Below are 25,437 nucleotides of genomic sequence, written 5' to 3' on the forward strand. Positions count from 1 at the left end.
CGGTGTTACAACACCAAGATCAAGGGTTTGGATCCCTGTACTGGCCGGCAGCCAAAAAAAAAAAAAAAAAAAGATTAAGAATGAAAGGCACTGGGGCTGGATGTCCAGCGCTACTCCTCCTTCCACATTTCAAGCAACATGTTGCCCTTTGGTGACAACTTTTCTCTTTATGTTTCCCTACTAAGACTTCCCTTGATACTCAATTTAGCCAGACTTCAACCTTTATTAAGGTGTCAGGAAACAGGGTGGTATTCAAATTATGATTTGGGGCCGAGCCCGTGGCGCACTCGGTAGAGTGATGCGCTGGGAGCGCGGCGACGCTCCCGCCGCAGGTTCGGATCCCATATAGGAATGACCGGTGCACTCACTGGCTGAGTGCCGGTCACGAAAAAACGACAAAAAAATAAAATAAAAATAAAATAAAATAAAATACTGAAAAAGTGCAATCTTAAAAAAAAAAAAAAAAAAAAAAAAAAACAAATTATGATTTGACTCAAATTTCATGTACTTTCTCATGGAAAGTCCCTTGAACCAAGCTTTCTTCATATAATTATCAAAGTTTCAGCCTCCAGAACTTTCTCATGCATAAGTAAATCCACACTGGCTCCAATGGAGTACACTTACAGTGGGTAGAAAGATCTGAGTAGATCTTCATTTCTCCTTTATGATCCACCTAGCTATGCCATGATAAAGTCTACAGAGTATTACACTAGATGTATACTCTTTACTAAAAGATATAATTTTGGAAAAATCAACAACAGTTAACTGTCTAGAAAAACTTTCCCAAACTGCAGTCAGTACCACTCACCTACTATATTTAGCTCTTCATCAGAAACTTTCAGCCCAACAGTCAGAGGAATGTTGTCTCCCCATACTCACTTCACTATGCAGAAGTGTGAAAATTTGCAAAACTCAACAGGTATGTCTGTGTTAATGTGAGTTTATGTGTACACCTGTGGATGAATTCTAGAGATCATTTGGTCAGGACTCTCAATTTACAGAGGAGAAAATTGAGATCTCAAGAAGCCAAATAATTTTCCTAAGGTGACATTTTTTTTTTGTCGTTGTTGCTGTTTTTTTAAAGATGACTGGTAAAGGGATCTTAACCCTTAACTTGGTGTTGTCAGCACCATGCTCACCCAGTGAGCTAATCCGCCATCCCTATATGGTATCCGAACCGTGGCCTTGGTGTTATCAGCACCACACTCTCCTGAGTGAGCCACAGGCCGGCCCCCTGAGGTGACATTGTTAATAACAGAACTTGTTCTAGAACCCAATTCTACTGATTCTTAGTCCAGTGCTCTCTCTGGTAACTCACTGACTCATGCAGTCCTAGTTTCCTGCTCTATTCTAGAAATTACATTCCTTAATAGAAATCTCCACATTTCTTTATGTTGGTGTATAAACCTACATGCCTGTGTCAGTGAGCACACATGTGAATGTCTACGTGTCTATCTGCAAGTATTTGTAAAGCATTTCACTGGGTGTTTATGCCCTTTCTGGTAGGGAAACCTCTTGGTAATTACATTTTTCTATGTTGGCACCAGCAGTGAAGTCAGGGGAAGACCTTCTGAGTCAATCATTAATAAGCAGACTTGGCCCTTTCTCTAATCAGCTCTATTCTTTGGTCTTCAGGAAATGGGGAAAAAAATTCAGGGTGGAACCAGACTCTCCCAGGGTCAAACTTGGCTCCAGGGCAGTGAAAGCAACTACAAACAAGGCTATAAGGGGCTGTAACAGATTAGCAGTGGACTGTCTCTGCAATGAGCATATGCTCAAGCTAACATGGATACCATCTTGGTCTTCAGCCTAATCATTGCATCCTATGATACCAATGAGAAAGGTAAGTGCTACTCTATCCTAATATCCCAGAAAATCCGAAGAAAGCAGTTGGGATCTTTTTCTACCAAATAGAGATATAGCTGATACCGAGCAAGTGATACTTTCTGGAAGTCATCCCTTGGATTCTCCTTCCTCTAAGCAGGACTGCAACTTATTCAACCCAGAGAGATAGTGTCTGTTTGATATTGAGAAGTCTTCAGAGAATGTGATGCATTCTTCTGTCTTGTTCATGTAACTAACACTGTCAGATGTCCTTTCACTGTCAGGTGGCTTTCTTTACTAGAGGATACCGTCACAGTTTCAGTATTGTCATCACCTAAGACTCCCAAAGTCATAGCTGTTCATAAGATGTTGCCTTCATTTTGAAAGTGGTACCTCCAAACAGTTACATGGGGGCTCTTGGGTGAGCTGAGGGAAAGGGAGATATGGGAGTGGAATAGCACCATTTGCTGCTCTTTGATAACTATTTAAAACATTATTTTTCAAAGTTTCTCAAACATTTCATCTCTCAAATTAGCTAATCACATTTATGGCCAAAGAACATAAGGTACAGCAGTAACAAATTTAACAAATTTTAAAAAGTTCACGACACCCTATGAATGTGCCAAAAAGCATAAGTAACTATGATCTATGGATCTGTGGAAGTGTATAGAGATACATTGTCCAAGGTCACACTTCATAAACTTTCAAAAGTTTTAATACGAGAAGGCAAGAAAAATAGAAGGGAGAAGAAAAAATAAGCAGTGTGAGGGAATGAGTGGGTCAGTCTTTCACTACCTTAGTAACTTAACTCAATTTCACCTTTCTTTCTCCTAAGGGTAATAGATTGGTACTCAGTTATCTTTATACTAGACTGACTCCTACTTGTATGAATTTGGCTGTGTGTTTTAAAGTCTTTTTTAGTGTTTGATCTCCCCAGTTGCAAGTTTTATGATCAGAAACTGCATTCTTTTGTATCTCCTGCTCCAGTGCCCGTAATTCTAAAGAGTTAAATACTACCCAGTAAATTCTTTTTTTTTTTTTTTTCTAAAAAGATGACTGGTAAGAGGATCTCAACCCTTGACTTGGTGTTGTCAGCACCATGCTCACCCAGTGAGCCAACCAGCCATCCCTACATAGGGATCCAAACCCATGGCCTTGGTGTTATCAGCACCGCGCTCTCCCAAGTGAGCCACGGGCCGGCCTTCTACCCAGTAAATTCTGACCTTTGTTTCCCACCTGTCCCCAGATCTCAAAGATAGCAGCTGCCAAGTGGAAAAGCTGCCTGCGATCTTCCCAAAGGACATCAGAAACATTAGGGATTTGCTAATTCAAGGTAGGTAATGGGCCCTTTGTGGAAAATCACTTTGCCCGTCCAAGAAATTTTTACCTTTATTTTTATTTTTATTTTTTTTAAAAGATGACCGGTAAGGGGATCTTAACCCTTGACATGGTGTTGTCAGCACCATGCTCAGAACCGGCCATCCCTATATGGGATCCGAACCCGGGGCCTTGGTGTTCTCAACACCACACTCTCCCGAGTGAGCCACGGGCCGGCCCGAAATTTTTACCTTTAAAAGATGACTAGTCTCCCCACTTCCTAGCCCAGATCACAAATATCCTATTTTATGTAGGTATGTATGTATTTATTTATTTATTTTTGCTGGCCAGTATAGGGTCAAATACCCTGTTTTAAAGATATATATCCTCCCCCCCGGAGGTTTTCTGGAAACCAATTTTTAAATTAACTGTTAGTACCTAAAGCATGCTTACATGTAAATTAAATGGAAGGGGATAAAGAAAGAGGAGGGAGCACAGCACCTAACTCTTTCTACATTAAAGTAAACAATCTATGAGCATTTTTCTGTGTTTAATTTACTGCAGTCACCTATCTTCTTTGGACCAGTGGCAGAAAGGAAGAAAGGCAGGACTTGTATATTTAATACCATAAATACATACTGAGGAAGAAGTGAACTAAAAAGGAGAAAATGCCGTAGTGGAGTTTAACAGGGGAAATAAACGGAAGTGGGCTAGCTGGGCACTGTTCAGATTAAGAACCAGCTTCATTTTTCTGTCTGGCTCTTCTTCTAGAAACTCACACAGAAGCCAAAAGGGCCACATTCATCCAAAATCAGACTATTGTTTCCCTGCAGTGCCTTGGCTCTGGGAGCACAGTGAAAGTCAACCTTGTATATTCAGAGAGACGGACAATGGTCAAGCATATTCTGAAGAACCTGAGAGTCACTGCTGCTCCCCACAAAAACAGCTCTGCCTCCCCAAGCTGTCACCTAACCCCCACATCCGAATTTAAGAATGGAGCTCTTCTAACAGGCAAAGGTGAGATTGGAAAAGGAAATGGAGGTAGGGCACTTTTTGGTGACATTCTTTTTTTTTTCCTTTTACATAATCCATAGGTTCACATAGCTGACATTCTTGAAAGCAGTTGGAGGTTAGTAGCAGCTAAAGCCACAAGGAAATGGATCATCCTCCTTGGGCAAATCTATGTCCTCTCTGAGAATCAGTTTTCTAATCTGTAAGGTTCCTTCTAGCCCTGATATGCTGTGATTTTCATATGTTCTCCACTTCTGATGGGTCTTATTTTGACAATTTTTAAAAATTTCTATTTATTTAAAAAACTAATTTTAATTGACACATAAAATTGTACATATTTATGGAGTACATGTGATATTTTGATACATGTATACATGTGTAATGATCAAATCAGGGTAATTAGAATATGCATCATCTCAAACATTTATCATTTCTTTGTGCTGGGAACATGCCAAATCCTCTCTTCTAGCTATTTTGAAATATACAATAAATTATTGTTAACTATAGTCACCCTATTGTGCTGTTGAACACTAGAACTTATTCCCCCTATTTAACTGCATTTTTGTACCCATTAACCAACTTCTCCCTATTCCCCCATTCTTCCTACCCTTCTCAGCCTCTGGTAACCACTATTCTACACTCTACTTCTATGAGATCAACTTTTTTAGTTCTCATGTATGAGTGAGAATATGGGATATTTGTCTTTCTGTGCTTGACTTACTTTACTTAGTATAGTGTCCTACAGGCTCATCCATGTTGCTGCAGATGGCAGGATTTCATTCTTGTTTTATGGCTGAATAAAATTCAATTTTGTATTTATACCACATTTTCTTTATCCATTCATCCATTGATGGTCACTTAAGTTGATTCCATATCTTGGCTATTGTAAATAGTGCTGCAATAAACATAGCAGTGCAGATATCTCTCTGACATACTGATTTCCTTTCTTTTGGATCTATATACTCAGTAATGAGATTACTGGATCATATGCTATTTCCATTTGTGGGTTTTTGAGGAACCTCCGTACTGTTCTCCATAACAGCTATACTAATTTACATCCCCACCAACAGTGTATTACAGTTGCCCTTTGTCTGCATCCTCACCAGCATTTGTTATTTTCTGTCTTTTTGATAATGGTCATTTTAACTGGGGTGAGATGTTATCTAATTGTGGTTTTGAGTTGCATTTCCCTAATGATTTGTAATGTTAAGCATTTTTCATATACCTATTTGCCATTCGTGTGTCTCCTTTTGAGAAATGTCTAATCAGATCATTTGCCAATTTTTTCATTGGATTTCTTTTTTGCTGTTGAGTTACTTAAGTTCCTTATACATTCTGGTTATTAATCCCTTATTGTATGAATAGTTCACAAATATTTTTTCCCATCCTGGAGACTGCCTCTTCACTCTTGATTGTTTCCTGTGCTGGTATAAGCTTTTTAGTTTGATATAATCTCATCTATTTTGGCTTTTGTTGCTTGTGCTTTTGAGGTCTTACCCAAAAAATGTTTGCCCAGACCAATGTCCTGAAGCATTTCCCAAATGTTTTCTTCTAGTAGTTTCATAGTTTCAGACTTACATTCAAGTCTTTAATCCATTTTAGTTGATTTTTGTATATGGTGAAAGACAGGGGTCTAGTTTCATTCTTCTGCCTATGGATATCCAGTTTTCCCAGCACCATTTATTGAAGAGACTGTCCTTTCCCCAATGTATGTTCTTGGTGCCTTTGTCAAAAAACAGATGGCTGTAAATGCATACATTTATTTCTGGGTTCTCTATTCTGTTCCATTGATCTATGTATCTAGTTTTATGCCAGTACCATGCTGTTTTTGTTACTATAGCTTCACAGTGCATTTTGAAGTCAAGTAGTGTGATACCTCCAACTATTTTCTTTTTGCTCAGGATTGCTTTGGTTATTTGGGGTCTTTTGTGGTTTCATACAAACTTCAGGATTGTTTTTTTTATTTCTGTGAAAAATGTCATTGGTATTTTGATAGAGATTGCACTGAATCTGTAGATCATTTTAGGTAGTATGGACATTTTAACAATATCAATTCTTCCAATCCATGAACATAGAGATATCTTTCCATTTTTTTGTGCCTTCTTCAATTTCCTTCACCTGTGTTTTATAGTTTTCATTGTATATATCTTTTACTTCTGTGGTTAAATTTTTCCTAGGTATATTTTTGTTTGTTTGTTTAAAAGATGACAAGGGGATCTTAACCCTTGACTTGGTGTTGTCAGCACCACGCTCTCCCATGTGAGCTAATTGGCCATCCCTATATATAGGGATCTGAACCCATGGCCTTGGTGTTATCAGTCCCACACTCTCCCAAGTGAGCCATGCGCTGGTCCCTATTCCTAGGATTTTTTTTTTTTTTTTGGTAGCTCTTTATAAATGGGATTGCTTTCTTCATTTATTTTTTTTCAGATTGTTCACTGTTGGTGTATAGAAATGCTACTAATTTTTGTTTGTTGATTTTGCGTCCTTCCACTTTAACAAATTCATTTATCAGTTCTAAGAGTTTTTTAGTGGAGTCTTTTGGTTTTTCTTTTTGTTTGTTTTTTGTTTGTTTTGGCAGCTGGCCGGTACAAGGACCTAACCCCGGATATTAGATGTCATCAGTACCATGTTCTAACTAACTGGCCAACCCAGTTTTTCTAAATGTAAGATTGTGTCATCTGCAAACAAGGACAATTTGACTTCCTCTTTTCCAATTTGGATGTCCTTTATTTATCTCTCTTGCCTAATATTTTGGCTAGGATGAATTCTACTTATTTTGAATGCACAAAGTAAAACATTCAAACCACTTCTACCAACTTATTTTATTTCTTTCCAGACCAGAGATACTCTAAGAATGTGTGGATGTACATATTTTTATTTTTTTGTTTTTTAAAAGATGACTGGTAAGGGGATCTTAACCCTTGACTTGGTGTTGTCAGCACCATGCTCACCCAGTGAGCTGACCGGCCATCTGTATATGGGGATCTGAACCCGTCGCCTTGGTGTTATCAGCACCACACTCTCCCGAGTGAGCCACAGACCAGCCCCTAGATGTACATATTTTTAAAACATAAGTGGCAGAATACCATATATACTGTTATGCACCTTGCTTTTTCCATTTATCAATATATCTTATAGGTTGTTCCATATCAATATGTATAAATTTGCCTTATTCTTTTTAAAAGTTGTACAGTGTTCCATTGTATGTTTGCACTGTAAGTTATTTTACTAGTCCCCTCTTGATGGAATTTTGGTTGTTTCCAATCTTTTGCAAATACAAAAATGCTGTAAGCAATGACCTTATATGTTTTGTTTTGTTTTTTGTACACCTGTAATTTATCAATAAGATAAATTCCAAGAAGCAGGATTGCTGCATTAAAGGTTTGATAGATATTGCTAAATTACCCTCCATAGAGGGGGGTCCATTCTGTGTTCCCACCCACACTGTGTGAGAATGCCTGTTCCCCATAGCTGCTGGGCAGTGGTTCTTGACCTCGGCCTTAAGTTTCACTGCTTCTCCATCCTTTCCTTCTCCCAGCCATTCTTTTTGTCAAGCAGTCTCCAATCACTAGATTGGTATAGGCAGTTCCCCTTTACATACAGGCAATCCCCTAGATATTACTGCTACACTGCTGGAAAAATAAAACAAAACACTTTTAGAGAAAGTGGGAGTTTACAACCAGAATAAAAGGAAAAAAAACTTCAAAAACTAGAGACTGGGAAATAAGTGGATAGGCTCTCAGGATGAGGCCCAGATATAGTAAATTATATATCCTCATATGACCTGAATGTTTCACTCACTTTATCATACTTTCTAAAATCCTACCAGTGATAATTTGTGGGGACAAAAAAACTATTAAAAACTCAGAAGCCTCCGGTAAGGTTTTAGGCTTCCAGTTATTCAACATTAATGCAAATTAATTCAATCAGATATTTTTCCTCTTAACATGTGACACCCTGCTTGAGTCAATGCTAGTTGTGATGGGGAATAGTGGACTTAAGTCATTGTGGAGTCTGGGGCTCTCCGGGCAGGGTGAATATACTGCTATGCAGTATATATGTGGGACTCAGGGCAATTAAGGACATTAGCTCTTAGAAATTTGCAACAAGGGGCCGGCCTGTGGCTCACTCAGGAGAGTGTGGTGCTGATAACACCATGGCCATAGGTTTGGACCCTGTATAGGGATGGCCATTTAGCTCACTGGCTGAGCGTGGTATTCACAACACCAAGCCAAGGGTTAAGATCCCCTTACCGCTCATCTTTTTTTTTTTTAAAAAAAAAGAAATTTGCAATAAGGAAAACTGGGAGGTTCAGGGGGAGGATGGAGAGATGTCAAAGATCAATCTGTCCTAATTCAAAAATTTGCCTTGAGCTAGCCTCCCAGGAAAGGAGGAAGTTCCTCCTCTTGGTTGGTTCTGAGATCCAGAGTTTAAACTAGTACCCTGTACTATCTGAGCCATGCCAAGAGACTAAATGAATCTTTGAAGGTTTAGGGCCTAACCATCATTCACCATACATTTTTATGAAACTACAATGATGAATTCCAAACAGCCAATTTATGAACAGACTTTTGAAACATAACCCCTTATATAAGTTGGAAACTGCCTATTCTGAATTTACTACATTGGGTAACAGGATGTATCAGACTTCAATAAGGTAGAAATAAAAATTAGATAAATGATCAAATGTACAAGGTCATAAAAGAGATGCTCTCTGAAGTTACTACTCTGTGGATGAGATCAGTCTGCATAGGTGGATGTCCTAGAAACAGAAGTTAGTTCATGAAAATGTCCCCAAATAGAAATGTGAAACTATAAGGATAAAAATGTACTCAATGCAGATGGTCATAAGAAGACATGTGTTGATATGGAACATAGAAAAGGGTAAGATGAAGACTACTTGTCGCTGTTAATGGAATTCAGCCAAGGAAAAGACCCTCTATTATAAATATTCTGAAATTTCCTTCTGGTGAAGAAAGATGACTCAGTTTTTTAACACTTATGGATACAGTTTATAACATCTAGATCCTACTGCTCAGATTCTATATTAATAAAATAACTTTCCAAGTATGCATTAGGTTTCATAGGCACCTATATGTTTATTATTCTTTATTTCTTTGGCGGCTGATTGGTAAGGGGATCTGAACCCTTGACCTTAGTATCACCAGCACCTTGCTCTCCCAACTGAGCTAACTTGCCAGCCCAGAACCCATATGTTTAGAACAGGGTACTAAGAAAAGAAAAAAATGTCCTATCTGATCCATTTGACAAATACATTCCCTCTGTGATTTTTTTTTTTTTTTTTTTTTTTTTTTTGCAGCTGGCTGGTATAGGGATCAGAACCCTTGACCTTGGTGTTATAACAGCGTGCTCTAACCAACTGAGCTAAGTAGCCAGCCAAGTCTATGTCAATTTTTTAAAATGTCATTTTACTATGGGGATTAGGTTCTTTGGAATTTGATTAGTGTGAGCTAATTCCTAAGGGCTGGTTACCCTGCATGAAACTGTGGGGTATAGGAAAAATAACATCAAATTATTCTGATATTATCACCTTTGACAAGTTAATTTCTCTACTGTTCAGTTTCTGCAGCTACAAATGGGAGCTCTGACTAGATGGTCTAATTTCTAGCTATGCAAAGCTGAGAGTTAGGTCTTCAAGCACACTCTCAACAGCAATATGTAAGGCTTCTCAAATGGCCCTTCAACCTGCTTGTATTAATACAGAATAATCTCTAAGGGAGATTTCTTTTTACATATAAGGTATATAATGTTCCCTATTAAAAAAATTATTTTGTAAAGTAAAGCATCCTTTGACGCTTTATTATCCCAAATTACTATCCTACATTATCCATTTCATAAGTTTAGATTTTTGTATGTCTCCTTAAATTGGGGCATTCCTGTTTCAATATCTTTAGCAAAAGAAAAGCTAATATTACAATTCCATCATCACTGGGAATGAAGCGTTTGTATTTACAAATTTGTTCCACCTTAATGCTCAGTTACCTAGCAGAGGAGACCTAAAGGAGATGAGCTGCCAACATGAATGGACATTAACAGAAACTAGGCAGAACTGAAAATATAATGACAGATTAATCCTATTTAGTAAACTCTGAAGCAGTGGTTCCCAGGTAATGGGAAGACATGCCACACTGAAATACCATTATCCCTGTATCTAGAGGGCAGAGTTCTACTCAGACATGTCTAGTTCTACTCAGACATTTCTAGACATTTCTTCTTTCAGTCATAATATCACTCCATTTGCAACGTGTTTTCACAACTGCTTTCTCATTTTTATTTGTTTCTGATCTTCACAAACACCCCTGTGAAATAGGTAGGCCAAGTATTATTTTATTATAACCATTTTACAAATAAGGAAATCAAAATCGGAGAACTTACGTGACTTGTCAAAACTGAGATTTTATCTTCATCTCATCTGTCTCATGTATGTTACTGCTTCAGAGAACTGATTTGCACTATGCTGAAAATTTCCTTTTAAATCTGTTGACTTTCTGTATTGTCTCTGTTATCACTGACCTCTTGATTAAACTGATATCAGGGATAAATTCTTCCCCTGTAATTTCATGTACTGTGCTTGGTACTGTGGCCACTGGCCTCTGAAGTAAAGAACTATCATTTTCACACAGATTTAATTAAGACATGGAAGAGTAATGTAGAAAAGTCAAGTAGAACTTACAGGCCTTAATTTAATAGGCAATGATATGAGATGGAACCACTGTCTGAATTAGATTAGTTCAATCCTGGAGGCAAGTGAAGTTAGTTCCAGACTACAGCCAGAACCCCTCCACTTCTCATCACTTCCACTGCTGGTGTGAATCATCTCACCTCTCACCTGGATTTCTGTGATAGCCTCCTAACAGCTTACCCTGCTTTTACCCTTACCCCCTATAGTCCATTCCCAACACAGCAGCCCAGGGATCCTTTAAAAACAAAGCTATCCTGTCACTCCTCTGCTCAAAACCTTGCAATGGATCTTCATTTCTTCCTTTTCTTTTTTTTTTTTTTTAAAAGATGACCGGTAAGGGGATCTTAACCCTTGACTTGGTGTTGTCAGCACCACGCTCAGCCAGTGAGCGAACCGGCCTTCCCTATATGGGATCCGAACCCGGGGCCTTGGTGTTATCAGCACCGCACTCTCCCAAGTGAGCCACGGGCTGGCCCTTCATTTCAATTAAAATATAAAAACCGAAGTCTTTAAACTGGCCTTCAAGGCTTTAAACGATATGGGCCCTTTCCTCTAGATCCCTATCTCCTACAGTTGTTCCCCTTGGTCATGCCACTCCAATCTCATTGGCTGCCTTGCTACTCCATGCCAGACACATTCTGCCTTGGGGCCTTTACTCTAGATGTCCCCTCTGCTTAGGTCACTACTTCCCCAGGCATCTGCTTGGATAATTCCCTCATTTCCTTCAAGTCTTGGCTCGATTCTCTCCTCAATGAGACCTAGCCTATACTGCGGATTACACAACAATTGCCCGTCCATATCCCTCAGACTACTTCCTTTGCTCTACTTTTAATTTTTTAAAAATAGCACTTAACCCTTTTTCTAATATACCGTAAAATGTATTATGTCCATTGTTGTCTACTTCCCACCCACCAACTCTCCCTCTTTTTTGCTTGCTCTCTTGCTAGAATGTGTCCAACTGATAAATACAAAATACTGAGCCAGTGCCTGTTATTTTTAAATATCTGATGAATAAATGAAATTAAGGAGTGTATGAAGCTGGGCAGCCTTTCTTTCTTCCAGCTTCTCCTGCTTTTCCCAATCCCCTTTCAGAGTAGTTGACTTAGATTCCACTAGCAGACTTGCAGCAGTCATTAGGGCAAATTCCAATATTTCACATTCTTCCTTGGACTTTAGAACCAAGTTTTGAAAAGAAGGAAACTTTCACCAGTGTTACACCTTCTATCTTTATTATTATTATAGCATTGAGAATGATAGGCAAACAAGGTCTAATCTACTCCTGCACTCTGATCATATGTTAGTCAAAGGACCCATGGGGGTTTAATCCATATCTCTTATCAGTAGCTCTATTCTCATTTATTCCTGGCATTATTTTGTGCCCACACCCTAAACCTCTGGACAGACAGGTCAAATGGAGCTACAATTAGAAGTTTAATCTCAGCTGGGCAGAGCAAGGGCTTAACAGGTAAAACCGAAGGTAAGATAAAGTTTTCTCCTAAAGTTGTCCTTTCATTATTTCTTTCTTGTTTTATAGCTTTTCTACCAGGGATCTCCCAATGTAAGGTCTGTCCAGTGATGGGGGTGTCATCAGAGAATTTTTCCACCACTACCACTACCATAACTCCTGGGAATAAAGAAGGAGAGAAAACTACAAGTATTGGTGATTTTTCTAGCCCTCTGAAACAAGTACAGAATAAGTAAGGGTAAAACAAGAACAGAAAAAAAAAGAAATATCTTTAACCCTAACATTAGTCTGGATCTCCTAGGATTTTCCTAGAGGTTGAGAAGTTATGGAGTTTATGTTAGAAAATCATTCCATTTCTTTCTTTCTTTTTTTTTTTTTTAAGATGACTGGTAAGGGGATTTTAACCCTTGACTTGGTGGTGTTAGCACCACGCTCTCCCAAGTGAGCAAACCGGCCATCCCTATATAGGGATCTGAACCTGTGGCCTTGGTGTTATCAGCACCACACTCTCCCAAGTGAGCGACGGGCTGGCCCTAAAGTCATTCCATTTCTTTTTTTTTTTTTTTTTTTTTTGTCTTTTTCGTGACCGGCACTCAGCCAGTGAGTGCACGGCCATTCCTATATAGGATCCGAACCCGCGGCCGCTGGGAGTGTTGCCGCGCTCCCAGCGCCGCACCCTCCCGAGTGCGCCACAGGCTCGGCCCAAGTCATTCCATTTCTTAGGGAAAAAATCAGCTTCTCTGTAAAGTAAGTACCAGAAATGTTTGTAGTCTGACACCATCAATGATCCTTTACCTCCACACAAGTGAGCTCACTGTAGCCAAATGTGGAGACAGAATAAATCGTATTCATGTGATAGATAATTTCCATCATTGCATGTATAGATGGACAATATTTAAATACTAAGCAATTATTACAGTTATGACACCAAGTACATGTTTTCATATTGTGTTTTTAGAAACAGTCCTCCCTAAATTGGCCAGGACTCAAATTCTGTAAAATTCCAGTTCCCATCCTAGTTTCCACTAGGGGAAAAGTGAATATGAAATTAGTAACAACATTGCCCCCAGATTTGGCGTATGACCCTTAAGCAATGCCAATTCACGTTTATTTTTCCTATACCCCACTAAAGTCAAGAGGAGCATAGGAAAAGTGATTTTCTAATCCCATGCAATGTGTTGGAGTAGAAGGGTAGGGATCCTGAGGGGGCTGATAGTGAAAGATAAGTTTAGTACTCTTTGTGTATCCAAGGGCTGGCTGGTTAGCTCAATTGGTTAGTATGGTGCCGGTAACACCAAAGTCCTGGGTTCAATCCCTGTACCAGCCAGCCAAAAAAACAAACAATAACCAAAAAAACCCAAAAAAAACCAAAACAAAAGAACTCCTTGTGTATCCAAGCCCTCTCTTCCCCTGAGAGCAGTGCAAGAATTGGCTCTTCAGGAGTTAGAATGGAAAATCCAAAATCCTAGAGAGGGTGACTCACTGGGAAGAGGCTGCAAAAGAGATTAGAGCAGAGCCCATGATGCCCAAACCACTCCTGACTTTGCGTCTGAACTGGAAATTCAGCCTCTGCCTCTGGGTCAGGCTGGCCCCTATTAGTCCTGTGAACTAGGAAAACATCAAGTCAAAGGGTCAATCTCTTCCCTCTCTCAAATATTCTTTTCTCCCTCTTCCCCTCCTCTCTCTCCTTTTAGACACAGATGAGGACCTAGAGAAGAGGCGGAAATGGAGTATTGTGGTCAAATTTCTGATTGCTGTCACCCTGTTGCTCAGTGGAGTTGCCATTACAGTTTTCATAATTTTTGAAGTCCCATGCCCTGTAAGTTTGCTGATATATTTGGTCCTTGTCCTTGATCTATAAAGAATTCCTTCTGTTCCAGAAGCAGCTTGGCATAATGAGAAAAGCACAGACTTTTGAGTTTGGATAGATCTGCTACTCACTCACTAGTTTAGTGGTTTGGGGAAAGTTGTTTGACTTCTCCAACCTCAGATGCCTCATCTGTAAAATGAGACTCATGATATTTACCTCTCATGTTTTTTGTAAAAGTTAATTGAGATCCTGTGTGAAAGGCCCCTGGCACATAGGAGGTACTCACTAAATGCAAGTTCTCTTCTTCTACTATACTTGAACATTCTCTAGGAAGGATAGATCCAATAGGACCAAATATTTTCTTTAGAAGAGATGATTTCCTTTAAATGGCCTGAGTTTTGAAAGATAACCAAATGCTTATCAGCCACCTGAAGTTAATACCAATCATTTTCTCCCTTCAGTGTCGATGCCCAGGAACCAGAAAGCTGTGCCAATGCCAGCGGCTGTGGAGAAGGCAGAGGAAAGGAGACCAGCAACCTGGGACAGCTGAATCCCAGCCCGACTCTCAGCATGAGAAGGAAAGTGTTCTTTGTATGGTTTATGTTCTTTGCTTAGAGAAAATGGGGTTAACATAAAAGTGCTGGGAGACAGGGAGCTTCTTCCATTATGAAGCAAACGTTAAGTAATTCTTTTCTGTGTCAGGAAATAGGTAGGAATTTGTACTACTGTTTTCCTCACATCAGCCCAGCCACAACACAATAAGGTGCTTATTGAAAATACATATCTCTGGGCCCCTAATATACTGAATCAGAATGTCTAGAGTGGGGCCAGGAATCTTTTTGTTTCGCAGCTAGCCGGTACAGGGATCCAAACCCTTGACCTTTGCACCACACTCTAACTGAGGGAGCTAACCGGCCCGCCCCAGGAATCTTATTTTTAAGGTTTTTAACAAGCTCCCTAAACAGAGGTGGATTTACTGTGAAATTAATGAAACTTAAGCTTCATGGTTCCTGTCCAAGGCTTTGTATCCACTTTTGTAGTTTAAAGATTTGTATTCTTTTAAGATGACCGGTAAGGGGATCTCAACCCTTGGCTTGGTGTTGTCAGCACCACGCTCAGCCAGTGAGCCAACTGGCCATCCCTATATAGGATCCGAACCTGTGGCCTTGGTGTTATCAGCACCGCACTTCACAAACACCCCTGTGTTTGTAAGAACTTCAGAACTTACGACATAAGTATCCATCCCAGCCCTATGTAACTCTTATAAAAAACAAAATTTAGGAACCACCACACTTGAATACAGTCTGAAGACTTTGCAAAGCAACTTCCTTCTTCCCTTCTTCTTGTTGGGTTTCCCAGCAAGATTATAAATTTACAGTGCCCTTTGGTGACACTACACCTTTGGCTCAGAATGGCTGCTTTAAATCCTGTTTCCCCACCAGGAATGGACTCAGCCTTTGAATATTATAAGTTGATGGGCACCTTCTCTAAAACATCTACAATACTCACTAAGGCAAAGAGAAAATGTTTCTAATGCTTTTAAAATTAAACAAGGTGTCCACTTTTATAGAATTATAGCATTGAGAATGGGTATTGAAGATTATCTAGTCCAGGATGGTACATGTGCAGCCACTCTTTAATTCTCTGTTGACTGTACATATCAATAATCAAGCACAGCTCTCTTTCCACTCAGGCCTGGCATCAGAATCATTCTTATGACAGTGCTCCAGGCACCCACTGCCAACTTATTTGTCATCTCTGTCTGATTATATTTTCTATTATTCTGTTTCTTCAACTATTGGATGATAAGCCCATAGAAATTAGTATGATTTATTATATGGCATATCTTTAGTTCTTTACTCTGATCACCATTATCATGTCTACTGAACATTTGAAGAAGTAGGCCTGAAGGGAACCAAAAAATCTAGTTCCGAATTAGAGGTAACTATGTAAGAGCAACTCTGATTGAACTTCTATGAACATAATAGGCCACTAAATGATAAAGAATTAGTAAAAATTGTAATAAGGTAGCAATTTTATACACATTACCTCATTTGAACCTTACAAAAACCGTGGGAGGTAGCCAGGGAAGGTATCTACATTTTACTGATATTTAATTTGAGGCTTGGAGGTTATGTGACTTTCCCAAGGTCATATAGCTGGAAGAAAAAAAACTAGAATCCAGATCATTTCATTCCTGTACTAATATTTACTGGCTCATTCACCTATTCCACAAAATTTTATTTGAAACCTATCTGCCAAGTTCTCTGCCTTCAAGAGGCTTACAGTCTAGTTGGGAAGAAAAAGCACCAAACAAAAAAACTGTAATTATGTTCACAACAGTTAAGCATTTAGAAAGTATGTACAAATAAATAAATAAATAAAAAGAAAGTACATACAAAACTAGATGGGGCATGAAGTCAGTTATAGTGAGGGTAGAATGGAATTATTAAAAATGTTTGTTCCACACAGACCCAAATCTCTGCCTCTTTTTCAAAACATAATGAGATTGTTTGGGCCTGATTCAAGGAATGAAATAGAAACCCTGTGCATCTGGGGATGGGCACTTTGCTAGTGGGTTATAGGTTCGAAACAACTGCAGGTTTTCATAAACATGTTTACCTTGTTCATACTTTCTCAGTGAATGATTGGGTAACAAGGAGGCAAAATGAAGTGTACTTGGAATTATCCAGCATTTTTTATACTTAGCTATCCCTTTATTGAACATAAAGAAATATCCATTGGCATCCTTCTTTATCTTTCATGTTTCCTTTTAATTTCTAGGTTGGACAAGATGTTCCCAATTCACCAAACCCAAAGAAAGCAATGGGGATCACTGTTATCCACCAGACATACTTCTGAAAAGTTTTGCTCTTCCTCACACATTGAATGAATGATACTACACTGTCTTTTCCCTATAATTAACCAATATGGGCAGATTTGTGCCAATTTTATACTCGTATCTTCAGCAAGGACAAGGACATTACAATCAAATAGTAATATCAGAATTGCTTTCATGCCACTGTTATTGACTTAGGCACAGCCTCTGTGGTTCACTTTGTACGTACATAAAAATGGATATCTTTTCATCCCATCAAGTAAAAACAAAAAGCCTTCCCTCCAAGCACTAGGAATGGACCTTATTGCTCTCTTTGACAAAAGACTTTAAACACAGCCTCCAAGGAACTGGGCAAGACAGCTGTTAGTATGACACAGCTCCCAACTTCTCTGCTATCCTCACAGCCTACTTCATGCTCACTGACTCTCAGCTAGCTTGCGGTAGGGTTCCTGCTCTCCCCGGTTGCCGTTCATAGAATTTTATGATTTATCCTCTGCCACTGTATGTAGCTATCAACACAGTGGTGAAGGGAACTTGACCCTAAGCATTCCAAAAGACCTCCTCACAAGTCATCACCAAGGGGTTTAGGGACTGCAGACAAATACCACCTAAGTAAAGTTTCCTGACTATCCAGAATTCCTAAAGTGAGTCTAATATTATACCCTACTTTAATAGCAAGCTGCATACATTTTGGACAAGGATTCCAGAGTAAAATGATTATGATGATGATCTTTCTCACTGGGGCATGGCTATGAGTCAAGTATGACCTGCTGAAATATGAGTTTGGTGAGAAAGTGGAAACAGTTAATCTTGAAGCAATGTTTAGGTGAAAAAGGGAAAAGCAGGAGGAATAAGACAGGGTGTCAGCCTGCTTTTTTCCATGAGTCTGAAACCATTCCATTTCATTTCAGTGAAATGTTGCCTGTTCCTAAGTAATTCTGTGTTCTTAGTTCTTTGGTAAAAAACAAACAAACAAACAAAAACAACCATACACAAACTGTATCCTTCTTTTACTTCAAGTACCATCCAAAAAAATGATTCTTGGCTGGCTGGTTGGCTCAGTTGATTAGAGTGCATGTTATAACACAGTCAAAGACTTTGGATCCCCATACAGGCCAGCCACCAAGAAAAAACCTCAAAAAGATTCTCAAAACTACACCAGTAGGAGAACATCTTGCCCTAAAACCTGAGTTAACATTCAACTTGCGCTTGAAAGAGATAGGACAAATACAAAGCAATGCATGGATGATGATAGGTTTCAAGCAAGCCCTAAAGAACCTCTAAAGTTACACAGAGCGCACTTTGAAAATATAGTAGATAGAACACCGGGGTTGATACTTGGATAAAGGAGTACCCCTGCCACCGATTCACAGCATTGCCTCTAGTTTATCCTGCCATCTGTGGCTGAGCTTGACCATAAAATAGGGGGGAAAAATGCATGCTCTTTCTCAGGTCCACTAGGGAGGATGATTAAAAGCATTATATACCTAGAAGCTCTTGGTCCAGGATTAATGGCTACATTCATCCCCACCCTTCCCAGACTCATCCACCCCAGAATGTCCCTTCATCCAAAAACATGAGATTTCCCAAAAGATGAAACCTATGGCAAAGTCTACACTCACTGACTCTTCTACAAGAGTGCTCGCTTCGGCAGTATGTATACTAAAATTGGAACAACTCTTCTGGAGGAGTATAATTTGGGTAACATTTGTACTGACTTTATTTATAGAAATTCACTGACAGAATCAAAATTGTTTATTTTGCTTTGGGGACAACTTGTTTCCCCTGACAAAGCAAGACTACTCTGAGGACTTTCTGACTCCCTAATCAGTTAACAACTTTGAATTCTGTATTCCCTTACCAGTGGATGTTTTTGAAAACTAAGAGATGGGAGAGATGGCAGAGGAGAAGTGAGAACTCCTATGTGGACTTCGGAATGTAGATTTAATCTGCAGCTCACTTCAGAGCTGGGCACAATTTCCTGGTGTCACCATTATAGACCAAGTTCTAGATACAACTTGAGAAAACACTGTTCCTATGGAAGTGCCAATCATTCCTCTGTAAAGTCCAAGGTTTCTATTGCAAATTATTCCTCATTAAGCTACCACACTTTGTTTTTATATTTATTAAAGTATATTCTTGTTATAAAAATTTTTTGAAAATACTCAAAAGTATAAAGAATAAAGAAATAAAGGAATAAAATAAAAATTATACCTAAATCCTTCCTCCCAGAGATAACCATTGTTAACACTGGTTAATATATAACCAGTGGTTAGGGGGCTGGCCAGTTAGCTTAGTTGGTTAGAGTGTGATGCTGATAACACCAAGGTTCAGGGTTCGATCCCTGCACCAACCAGCTGCCAAAAAAAACCCCACAAAAATTATCTATCTATCTTTATAGACATTATAATTATATACATATGTAGTAAAAAGACACATATATTACACATCATACTATTCCTACTATGATTAACCTGTCCCCCCTTTTTGGCTAATGTATTACTACTATATTTCCAATTGGCACAATTATTAAGTTGTACTTATTTTAAAGTCTTAAGTACAGGGAACTGTAAGTCATTCCACCTTTTTGAAGGATCTATGTCACCCCAATATATTTTTTTTCTTTCATCCCAATATTTTTTGATAAGTCCAAAGATTAAGATAGGTAACTTCTTAGGGCAAAGAAGGCACATTCACAAATACCTCCAATTTAAACTATTTTTTTTGGCAGCTGGCCAGTACGGGGATTTAAACCCTTGTCCTTGGTGTTACAAAGTGGCACTCTAGGGGCCGGCCGGTGGCTCACTTGGGAGAGTGTGGTGCTGATAACACCAAGGCCACGGGTTCGGATCCTGTATAGGGATGGCCGGTTCGCTCACTGGCTGGGCGTGGTGCTGACAACACCAAGCCAAGGGTTGAGATCCCCTTACCGGTCATCTTAAAAAAAAAAAAAAAAAAAGTGGCACTCTAACCAACTGAGCTAACCAGCCAGCCCATAAACTTCTGAAGTTATTGTCGAATGACATTAAGTTAATAGCTGTATTTGTGTGTGTTAAAAGCATTACTTTGTTAAATACAGTTAAATTATACACAATTTCCACTTTTTAGATATACCTGTGATCTCAAAATCAAAGTGACCCAGTATTCTAGATCTCCTGAGAGGCCTGGGCAAAATATTTTTCTGTATCCCCAGGCTAGTACATGAGGGGGCTTACGGTAGTACTAGCCCTAAACATTCTTTCCTCCTCTCCCCTCCCCTTTCTTATTTTGTACCATTTTTAAACACTGTCCAGCAGATTCTGACCTAGAGCATTTTTCCCATGTTTATGTCCAGAACTAGCCATTTTCCAAGGAAGAGTTGCTATACATACTTATAGACTAGAGGCCAGAAATCATTTTTTTTCCCCCTGATCAGGTTGAGAGTCCTGTAATCCCCTCCTCTCACAATCTGATCTTCCACTTCTCCCACTCTCAGAAAGGATTCCTGAGCTGGCCAGTTAGCTCAGTTGGTTGGAGTGTGATGCTAACACCAAGGTTCAGGGTTTCATCCCTGTACCAGCCAGCTGCCAAAACAAACAAAAAAGGATTCCATTTCCTGAGTTCACACATTGGCTCTCATGTTGCCTCAGGTTGCTATGTATCTTTTTATGTGTACTTCCCGGTTCTTCTGCTTGAAGCCAGTAGTGTCTGTGTTAATTTGTATATCTCTATATTACCATGTATCAACAAAGCACCATGTTCATAGAAGAAACAAAAAATTTATTATAACATCACACCACCCAATGTATAGCTGAATTAACTGACTTTCTAGAAGAGAATGAGGTAGCCTTTATTTTTTATTTCAAAACTGCTATTGATTACCAGGGAGATGCAAACCAATGAAGGGCCATCCTGTAATTGCTGGTTAACATTTGAACTCATCTCTCTAGACTTAAATTACTTACTCTCATATTTCTTTATCTCTTCCTCTTTCTTTTCCTTCTCACTATTCCAACACTTTTCTCTTTTCTTTCCATCTTTTTCTTTTCCTTGTTCAATGACCTGACTGGCAAATCATCTAATACTAAAATTTCCCTTAATCTGACTTTCTAGTGGACTTGATCTATGTCTATACTTAAATGCCAGATCCAGAGTCTTTTCTTCTACGTCACCCTCCTTCACTTGGTGCGGTGGAGCAACAGGCTGTAACATAGGACCTTTCATTGGACTCTTGTGAATTTGTGCCATCCAGTGGCTGAAGTTGCTCACTGCATCCTCTGAAAAAAGGCGGGGGGCATAAATAAATAAATGTAAACTGGATAAACAAATCACAACAAATGTGAAGGCTGTATTATTACAAGAGGGAAAAAAATCATTCATAAAAGCCAAATTCAGTCTAATTTATTTCCTATTTACTAAAACTTAAAACAGGATGGAGAATGATCTGGTGTCATGGTCTCTGCAGAATAAGATGATGCCCACCAAGGATTCAGTCAGGTTACTACTACTCCCTAATGTACTGGAAAAGAAGAATAAACAGTGCAGGGTATAAGGTAAAGTACTTATTGTCCTCCTGAAGAATCAAACATTCTTTAGCAGAGACACTCAATTTGAAGATTGATAAACTATACAAGTACATATGATAATATCTATAGCAGTTTATTTCTTCTACAATGAATATTTTTGGGCATATCTACGCCTAGGACATATGCCAAGGAGAATTCATGGGTTGTAGGATACATATATCCAACTATGCTAGATTGAATATGGCTGTCCAAAGTGGTTGTACCAAATACAGTCCCACCAGCAGTAAAGAGAGTCCCCATTATTCTACATCCTCCCTCATATGGAAATCTCAGACTCTAAAATTTTGCCAATCTGATGCCTGTGAAGTACTGCGTCATTGTTGTTCTTGCATACATTTTCCCGCTTAATAGTGAAGTTGAGTATCTTTGCATATATTTATTTGCCATTAGGCTTTCTCTTGCTTGTTCATAACCTCTCCCTATTTTTCTATGGTGATGTTAGTCTTTTTTTTTTTTTTTATCAAGTTGTAGTAGTTTTGTAATCCTGGCTGTGTGCCTGGATACTAATCCTTTGTCTGTGAAACATGTTACAGTCCAAAGTGTATTTCTAATACAATATTCTTCATCGTGCAGATTTACACATAAATAAACAACTATGAGGCTTGAAGGTTCTGAGAGTCCCATTTAGCTTCCAGAATTTGTTTTCACTTTGCCTTCTATGGCTGCATTTAAAAAGCTATTGATCGCTTCTCGGCCTTTTGGCTAAGATCAAGTGTAGTATCTGTTCTTATTAGTTTAAAAAGCTATTGATGCTGGGCTGGCCAGTTAGCTCAGTTAGTCACAGCATGGTGCTGATGACACCAATGTCCAGGGTTTGATCCCTGTTACCAGTCAGCTGCCAACAACAACAACAACAACAAAAGCTATTGGTGCTAATACCTAAAAGTCCTAAAAAAAAAAACCAACGTATTTTTTAGAAAGACTTTGAGGCCTCCCATCTGAAGGATCTGCTTTGCCAATGACACATACATGACAAGATAAGGTAGCTGGGTCATCAGCATATTCTAACCCTTAAACCAGCTAAATAATGCACAGATTCAATTTCAGAATGATTTATTTAGATATTGTTTTCCTAGACATCTGTGATGACTCCACAGTGTTGAAAAGAATTGAAACATGCAGCAACATCTACACTCCCGGGCCCATATCTCACTAAAAAGCAATGAGTTTCCAGGGTAACCATAAAGTACCTTTGCCCAACATTCTTGTCCAAGCACAGTGAAGATAAAATTTGGCAAAACAGATAGTTGGTATGCACCAACAACAAAGCAATCAGGAAAATCTGTTTAACCTCTTCTCCCTGCTGTGGTATCACTTTTTACTTCTCTAACTCTCTCCTTCCTATCCGGAAAGGAGAGAATCTGACTCAAATATCCATGCTTTCAATAAAATCCTTTCATTCCAATGGATTCATTCTTCCTGGTAAGGCTTTTATCTCTAACTGTAGACAATAATAATAGCTAACATTTGATATACATTTACTATGTAAACATAAAAGGCTTTGCCTTCTGCTAAAGTAATGTTAGGTAAACAAGTAGGGTTAGGGAGCATATCATTGGCCTGAACTACAGCAGCCTCTGAATTTGTCTTTCCATACACTCTTTTGTCTCCCTTTAGTCTGCACACAGTTCTCCACCCTGCAGCCAGAGTGTGCCTTTCAAGATACAAATTTGATCATGTTAGTCTTCTGCTAAAAACCATTTAGTGACTTACCACTGCTATCAGGATAAAGTCCAAAATCCTTAAGAAGACTACCAAGGCCCTAGATAATCCAGCCTGCCTTCCGCTCATCTCCTCTCCTTCCACCTACCCCTTACATTAGCTTCATCTGCAGTGGACCAGTGTTCTTCTTTCTTTTTTTTTTTTTTTGTCTTTTTCGTGACCAGTACTCAGCCAGTGAGTGCACCGGCCATTCCTATATAGGATCCGAACCCGTGGCGGGAGCAAGCGCCGCACTCTCCCAAGTGCCCCATGGGCTCAGCCCGTGTTCTTCTTTCTTGCCTCAGTGCCTATGCTGTTCTGGGCACCTTCAACAGTTTCCATTCCCTCCTTCCACGTTCCCCTTCCTTCATTATTTGCCTGTTTAACTTCCCACTCATGTTTCAGATGCTGGCTCAACAATCACCTCCTCAATCTGTCCTCCCAAACTCTGTCAGGTTCCCCTATTATATACCCCTTTTTAGTGCAAATGTCTTTCATGGTATTCGTCTGTTTGTAATTAAATATTTTTGTAGTATTTGATTGATGGCTATCTCTCTTAAGCTACACTGAAGGCAAGTATTTTGTTTTACTTACATTGTATCCCTAGGCCTAGGGCTGTGTCTCATACTTGAAGGGACTTAATAAATAACTGCCCCTAATGAAAGAAGAGACAGATGGGGATTGCACTGGTCCTCTTCCTGGAATCTCCTTGCTTCAAGTTTCCCAGATGCCAGACATTTGGAACCCATTTTCTCTGTGCCCCTCTTTCTTTCATGAGGTTATTCTGCCTGGCCTTTATCTCATTTAACCTTCTTAGGTAGCTAAGATTACTATCTGCTTTTTTTTGTCGGCTGGCCAGTACGAACCCTGGACCTTGGTGTTATCAGCACCACACTCTAACCAACTGAGTTAATTGGCAAGCCCTAAATGCATCTTATGGAAGAGGAAATTGAGGATCAGAGACTTGCCCAAGGTCACACAGCTAGTAAGTGACTGAGCTAGGATTTCAACATAGGTAGTGGGCCTCAAAATCTCTATGCTCTTAACCAGTACACATAGGCTCTATTTGTATCTTTCACTGACATTTCTGTTGAGTGATTGATCTCTTTCTCACCTATTTCCTAGGAGCTCTTTATATTAGATAATTAGTTTTCTTGATATGAATTGCAAACATTTTCCGCATTTTTCCATTTATGTTTTGAGATTACTTAAGGTGTTTTTTTGCTCTGCAGAAATTTTTGGGCTGGCTGGTTAGCTCAGTTGTTAGAGCACAGCCTCATACACTAAGGTCATCAGTTTGGATCCCCTTACTGGCCAGCTGCAAAAAAAAAAAAAAGAAGAAATCTTTACTCTTGTGTAGCCATATTACTAACCTCTGCTTTTATGCATTCTGCCATAGTTAGATTTTCTTTCCCTGTCAAGATTATAAAGGAATCCTCTCATATTTTCTTTTAGTACTTTTATGGTTTTCAATTTTTAATTAAATATTTAATCCATTTAGAGTTGAGCCTCATGTGAGGTATAGAGTGATATTTATTTTTCCCCCAGATGGTTATCTAAATGTCTACACCACTTACTGAATAGCCCACTATTATATTTATTATTTATGTTTAGTATATTATCATATAGTAAATTCCCACATGTATTTTGGTTTACTCCTGGATTTTCTATTCTGTTCCATTAGTTGGTATACCTGTCTATCCATATGCTAGTAAAATTGGTACTTTTTCTTTTTTCCAATGAGTATTTTTTAATCTTTACCTTTGATTTCTCTGTAGTATTTAGCACTGTTGACTAACCCATTTTCCTTCATGTACTCTCAGTGCTAGATTATTAAGTAGGTGAATAAATACTTGCATGTACTTAGACCATTAGTAAAACAAACACACCAAAATAATGCTAATGAAGCATATATAAGAGGTCACCACAGAAAAAAATCAGAACTTTGTTGGACTTCCCTTACACCGATTTCTGGCTTATAGTATTTTTATTTTAAATTACATAGGAAACACCATAACATTTTCAGTTATTTAGGAACTAAAGGGTCTTTTTTGTTATGGTTTTTTCTTGTTTTTGGTGGCTGACCCAAAAGGGATCTGTACCCTAGACCTTGGTGTTATAACATTGCGTTCTAACCAACTGAGCTAACTGGTCAGCCCTTTAAAGGGTCTTAACGCTCTGCTGACTACTTTCCAACTC

At 39.0% G+C, this 25,437-nt stretch overlaps 2 protein-coding genes and 1 pseudogene across 7 annotated transcripts in view; 2 read left to right on the top strand and 1 right to left on the bottom strand.

Annotated features, from left to right (window-relative positions):
* ACACA (acetyl-CoA carboxylase alpha) overlaps positions 1 to 25,437 on the bottom strand; it is a 293,591-nt gene that overhangs the window by 254,472 nt on the left and 13,682 nt on the right. The gene's annotated exons all lie outside the window — the stretch shown is intronic.
* Positions 1,786 to 16,995, top strand: C10H17orf78 (chromosome 10 C17orf78 homolog). Of its 2 annotated transcripts, XM_063109044.1 has the most exons (7): positions 1,786 to 1,843; positions 3,071 to 3,157; positions 3,913 to 4,158; positions 12,393 to 12,518; positions 14,018 to 14,142; positions 14,595 to 14,717; positions 16,918 to 16,995. In XM_063109044.1, the coding sequence occupies exons 1-7, from the start codon at positions 1,786 to 1,788 to the stop codon at positions 16,993 to 16,995; spliced, it is 843 nt and encodes a 280-aa protein (XP_062965114.1). The 2 variants fall into 2 exon arrangements, with proteins under 2 accessions (XP_062965114.1, XP_062965115.1); XM_063109045.1 differs by lacking the exons at positions 12,393 to 12,518; positions 14,018 to 14,142; positions 16,918 to 16,995 and having other exon boundaries at positions 14,595 to 14,683.
* On the top strand, positions 22,220 to 22,341 carry LOC134389900 (U2 spliceosomal RNA; annotated as a pseudogene).

This window comes from Cynocephalus volans, chromosome 10 (genome assembly GCF_027409185.1).
Source record: "Cynocephalus volans isolate mCynVol1 chromosome 10, mCynVol1.pri, whole genome shotgun sequence".
Lineage (NCBI taxonomy): Eukaryota > Metazoa > Chordata > Mammalia > Dermoptera > Cynocephalidae > Cynocephalus > Cynocephalus volans.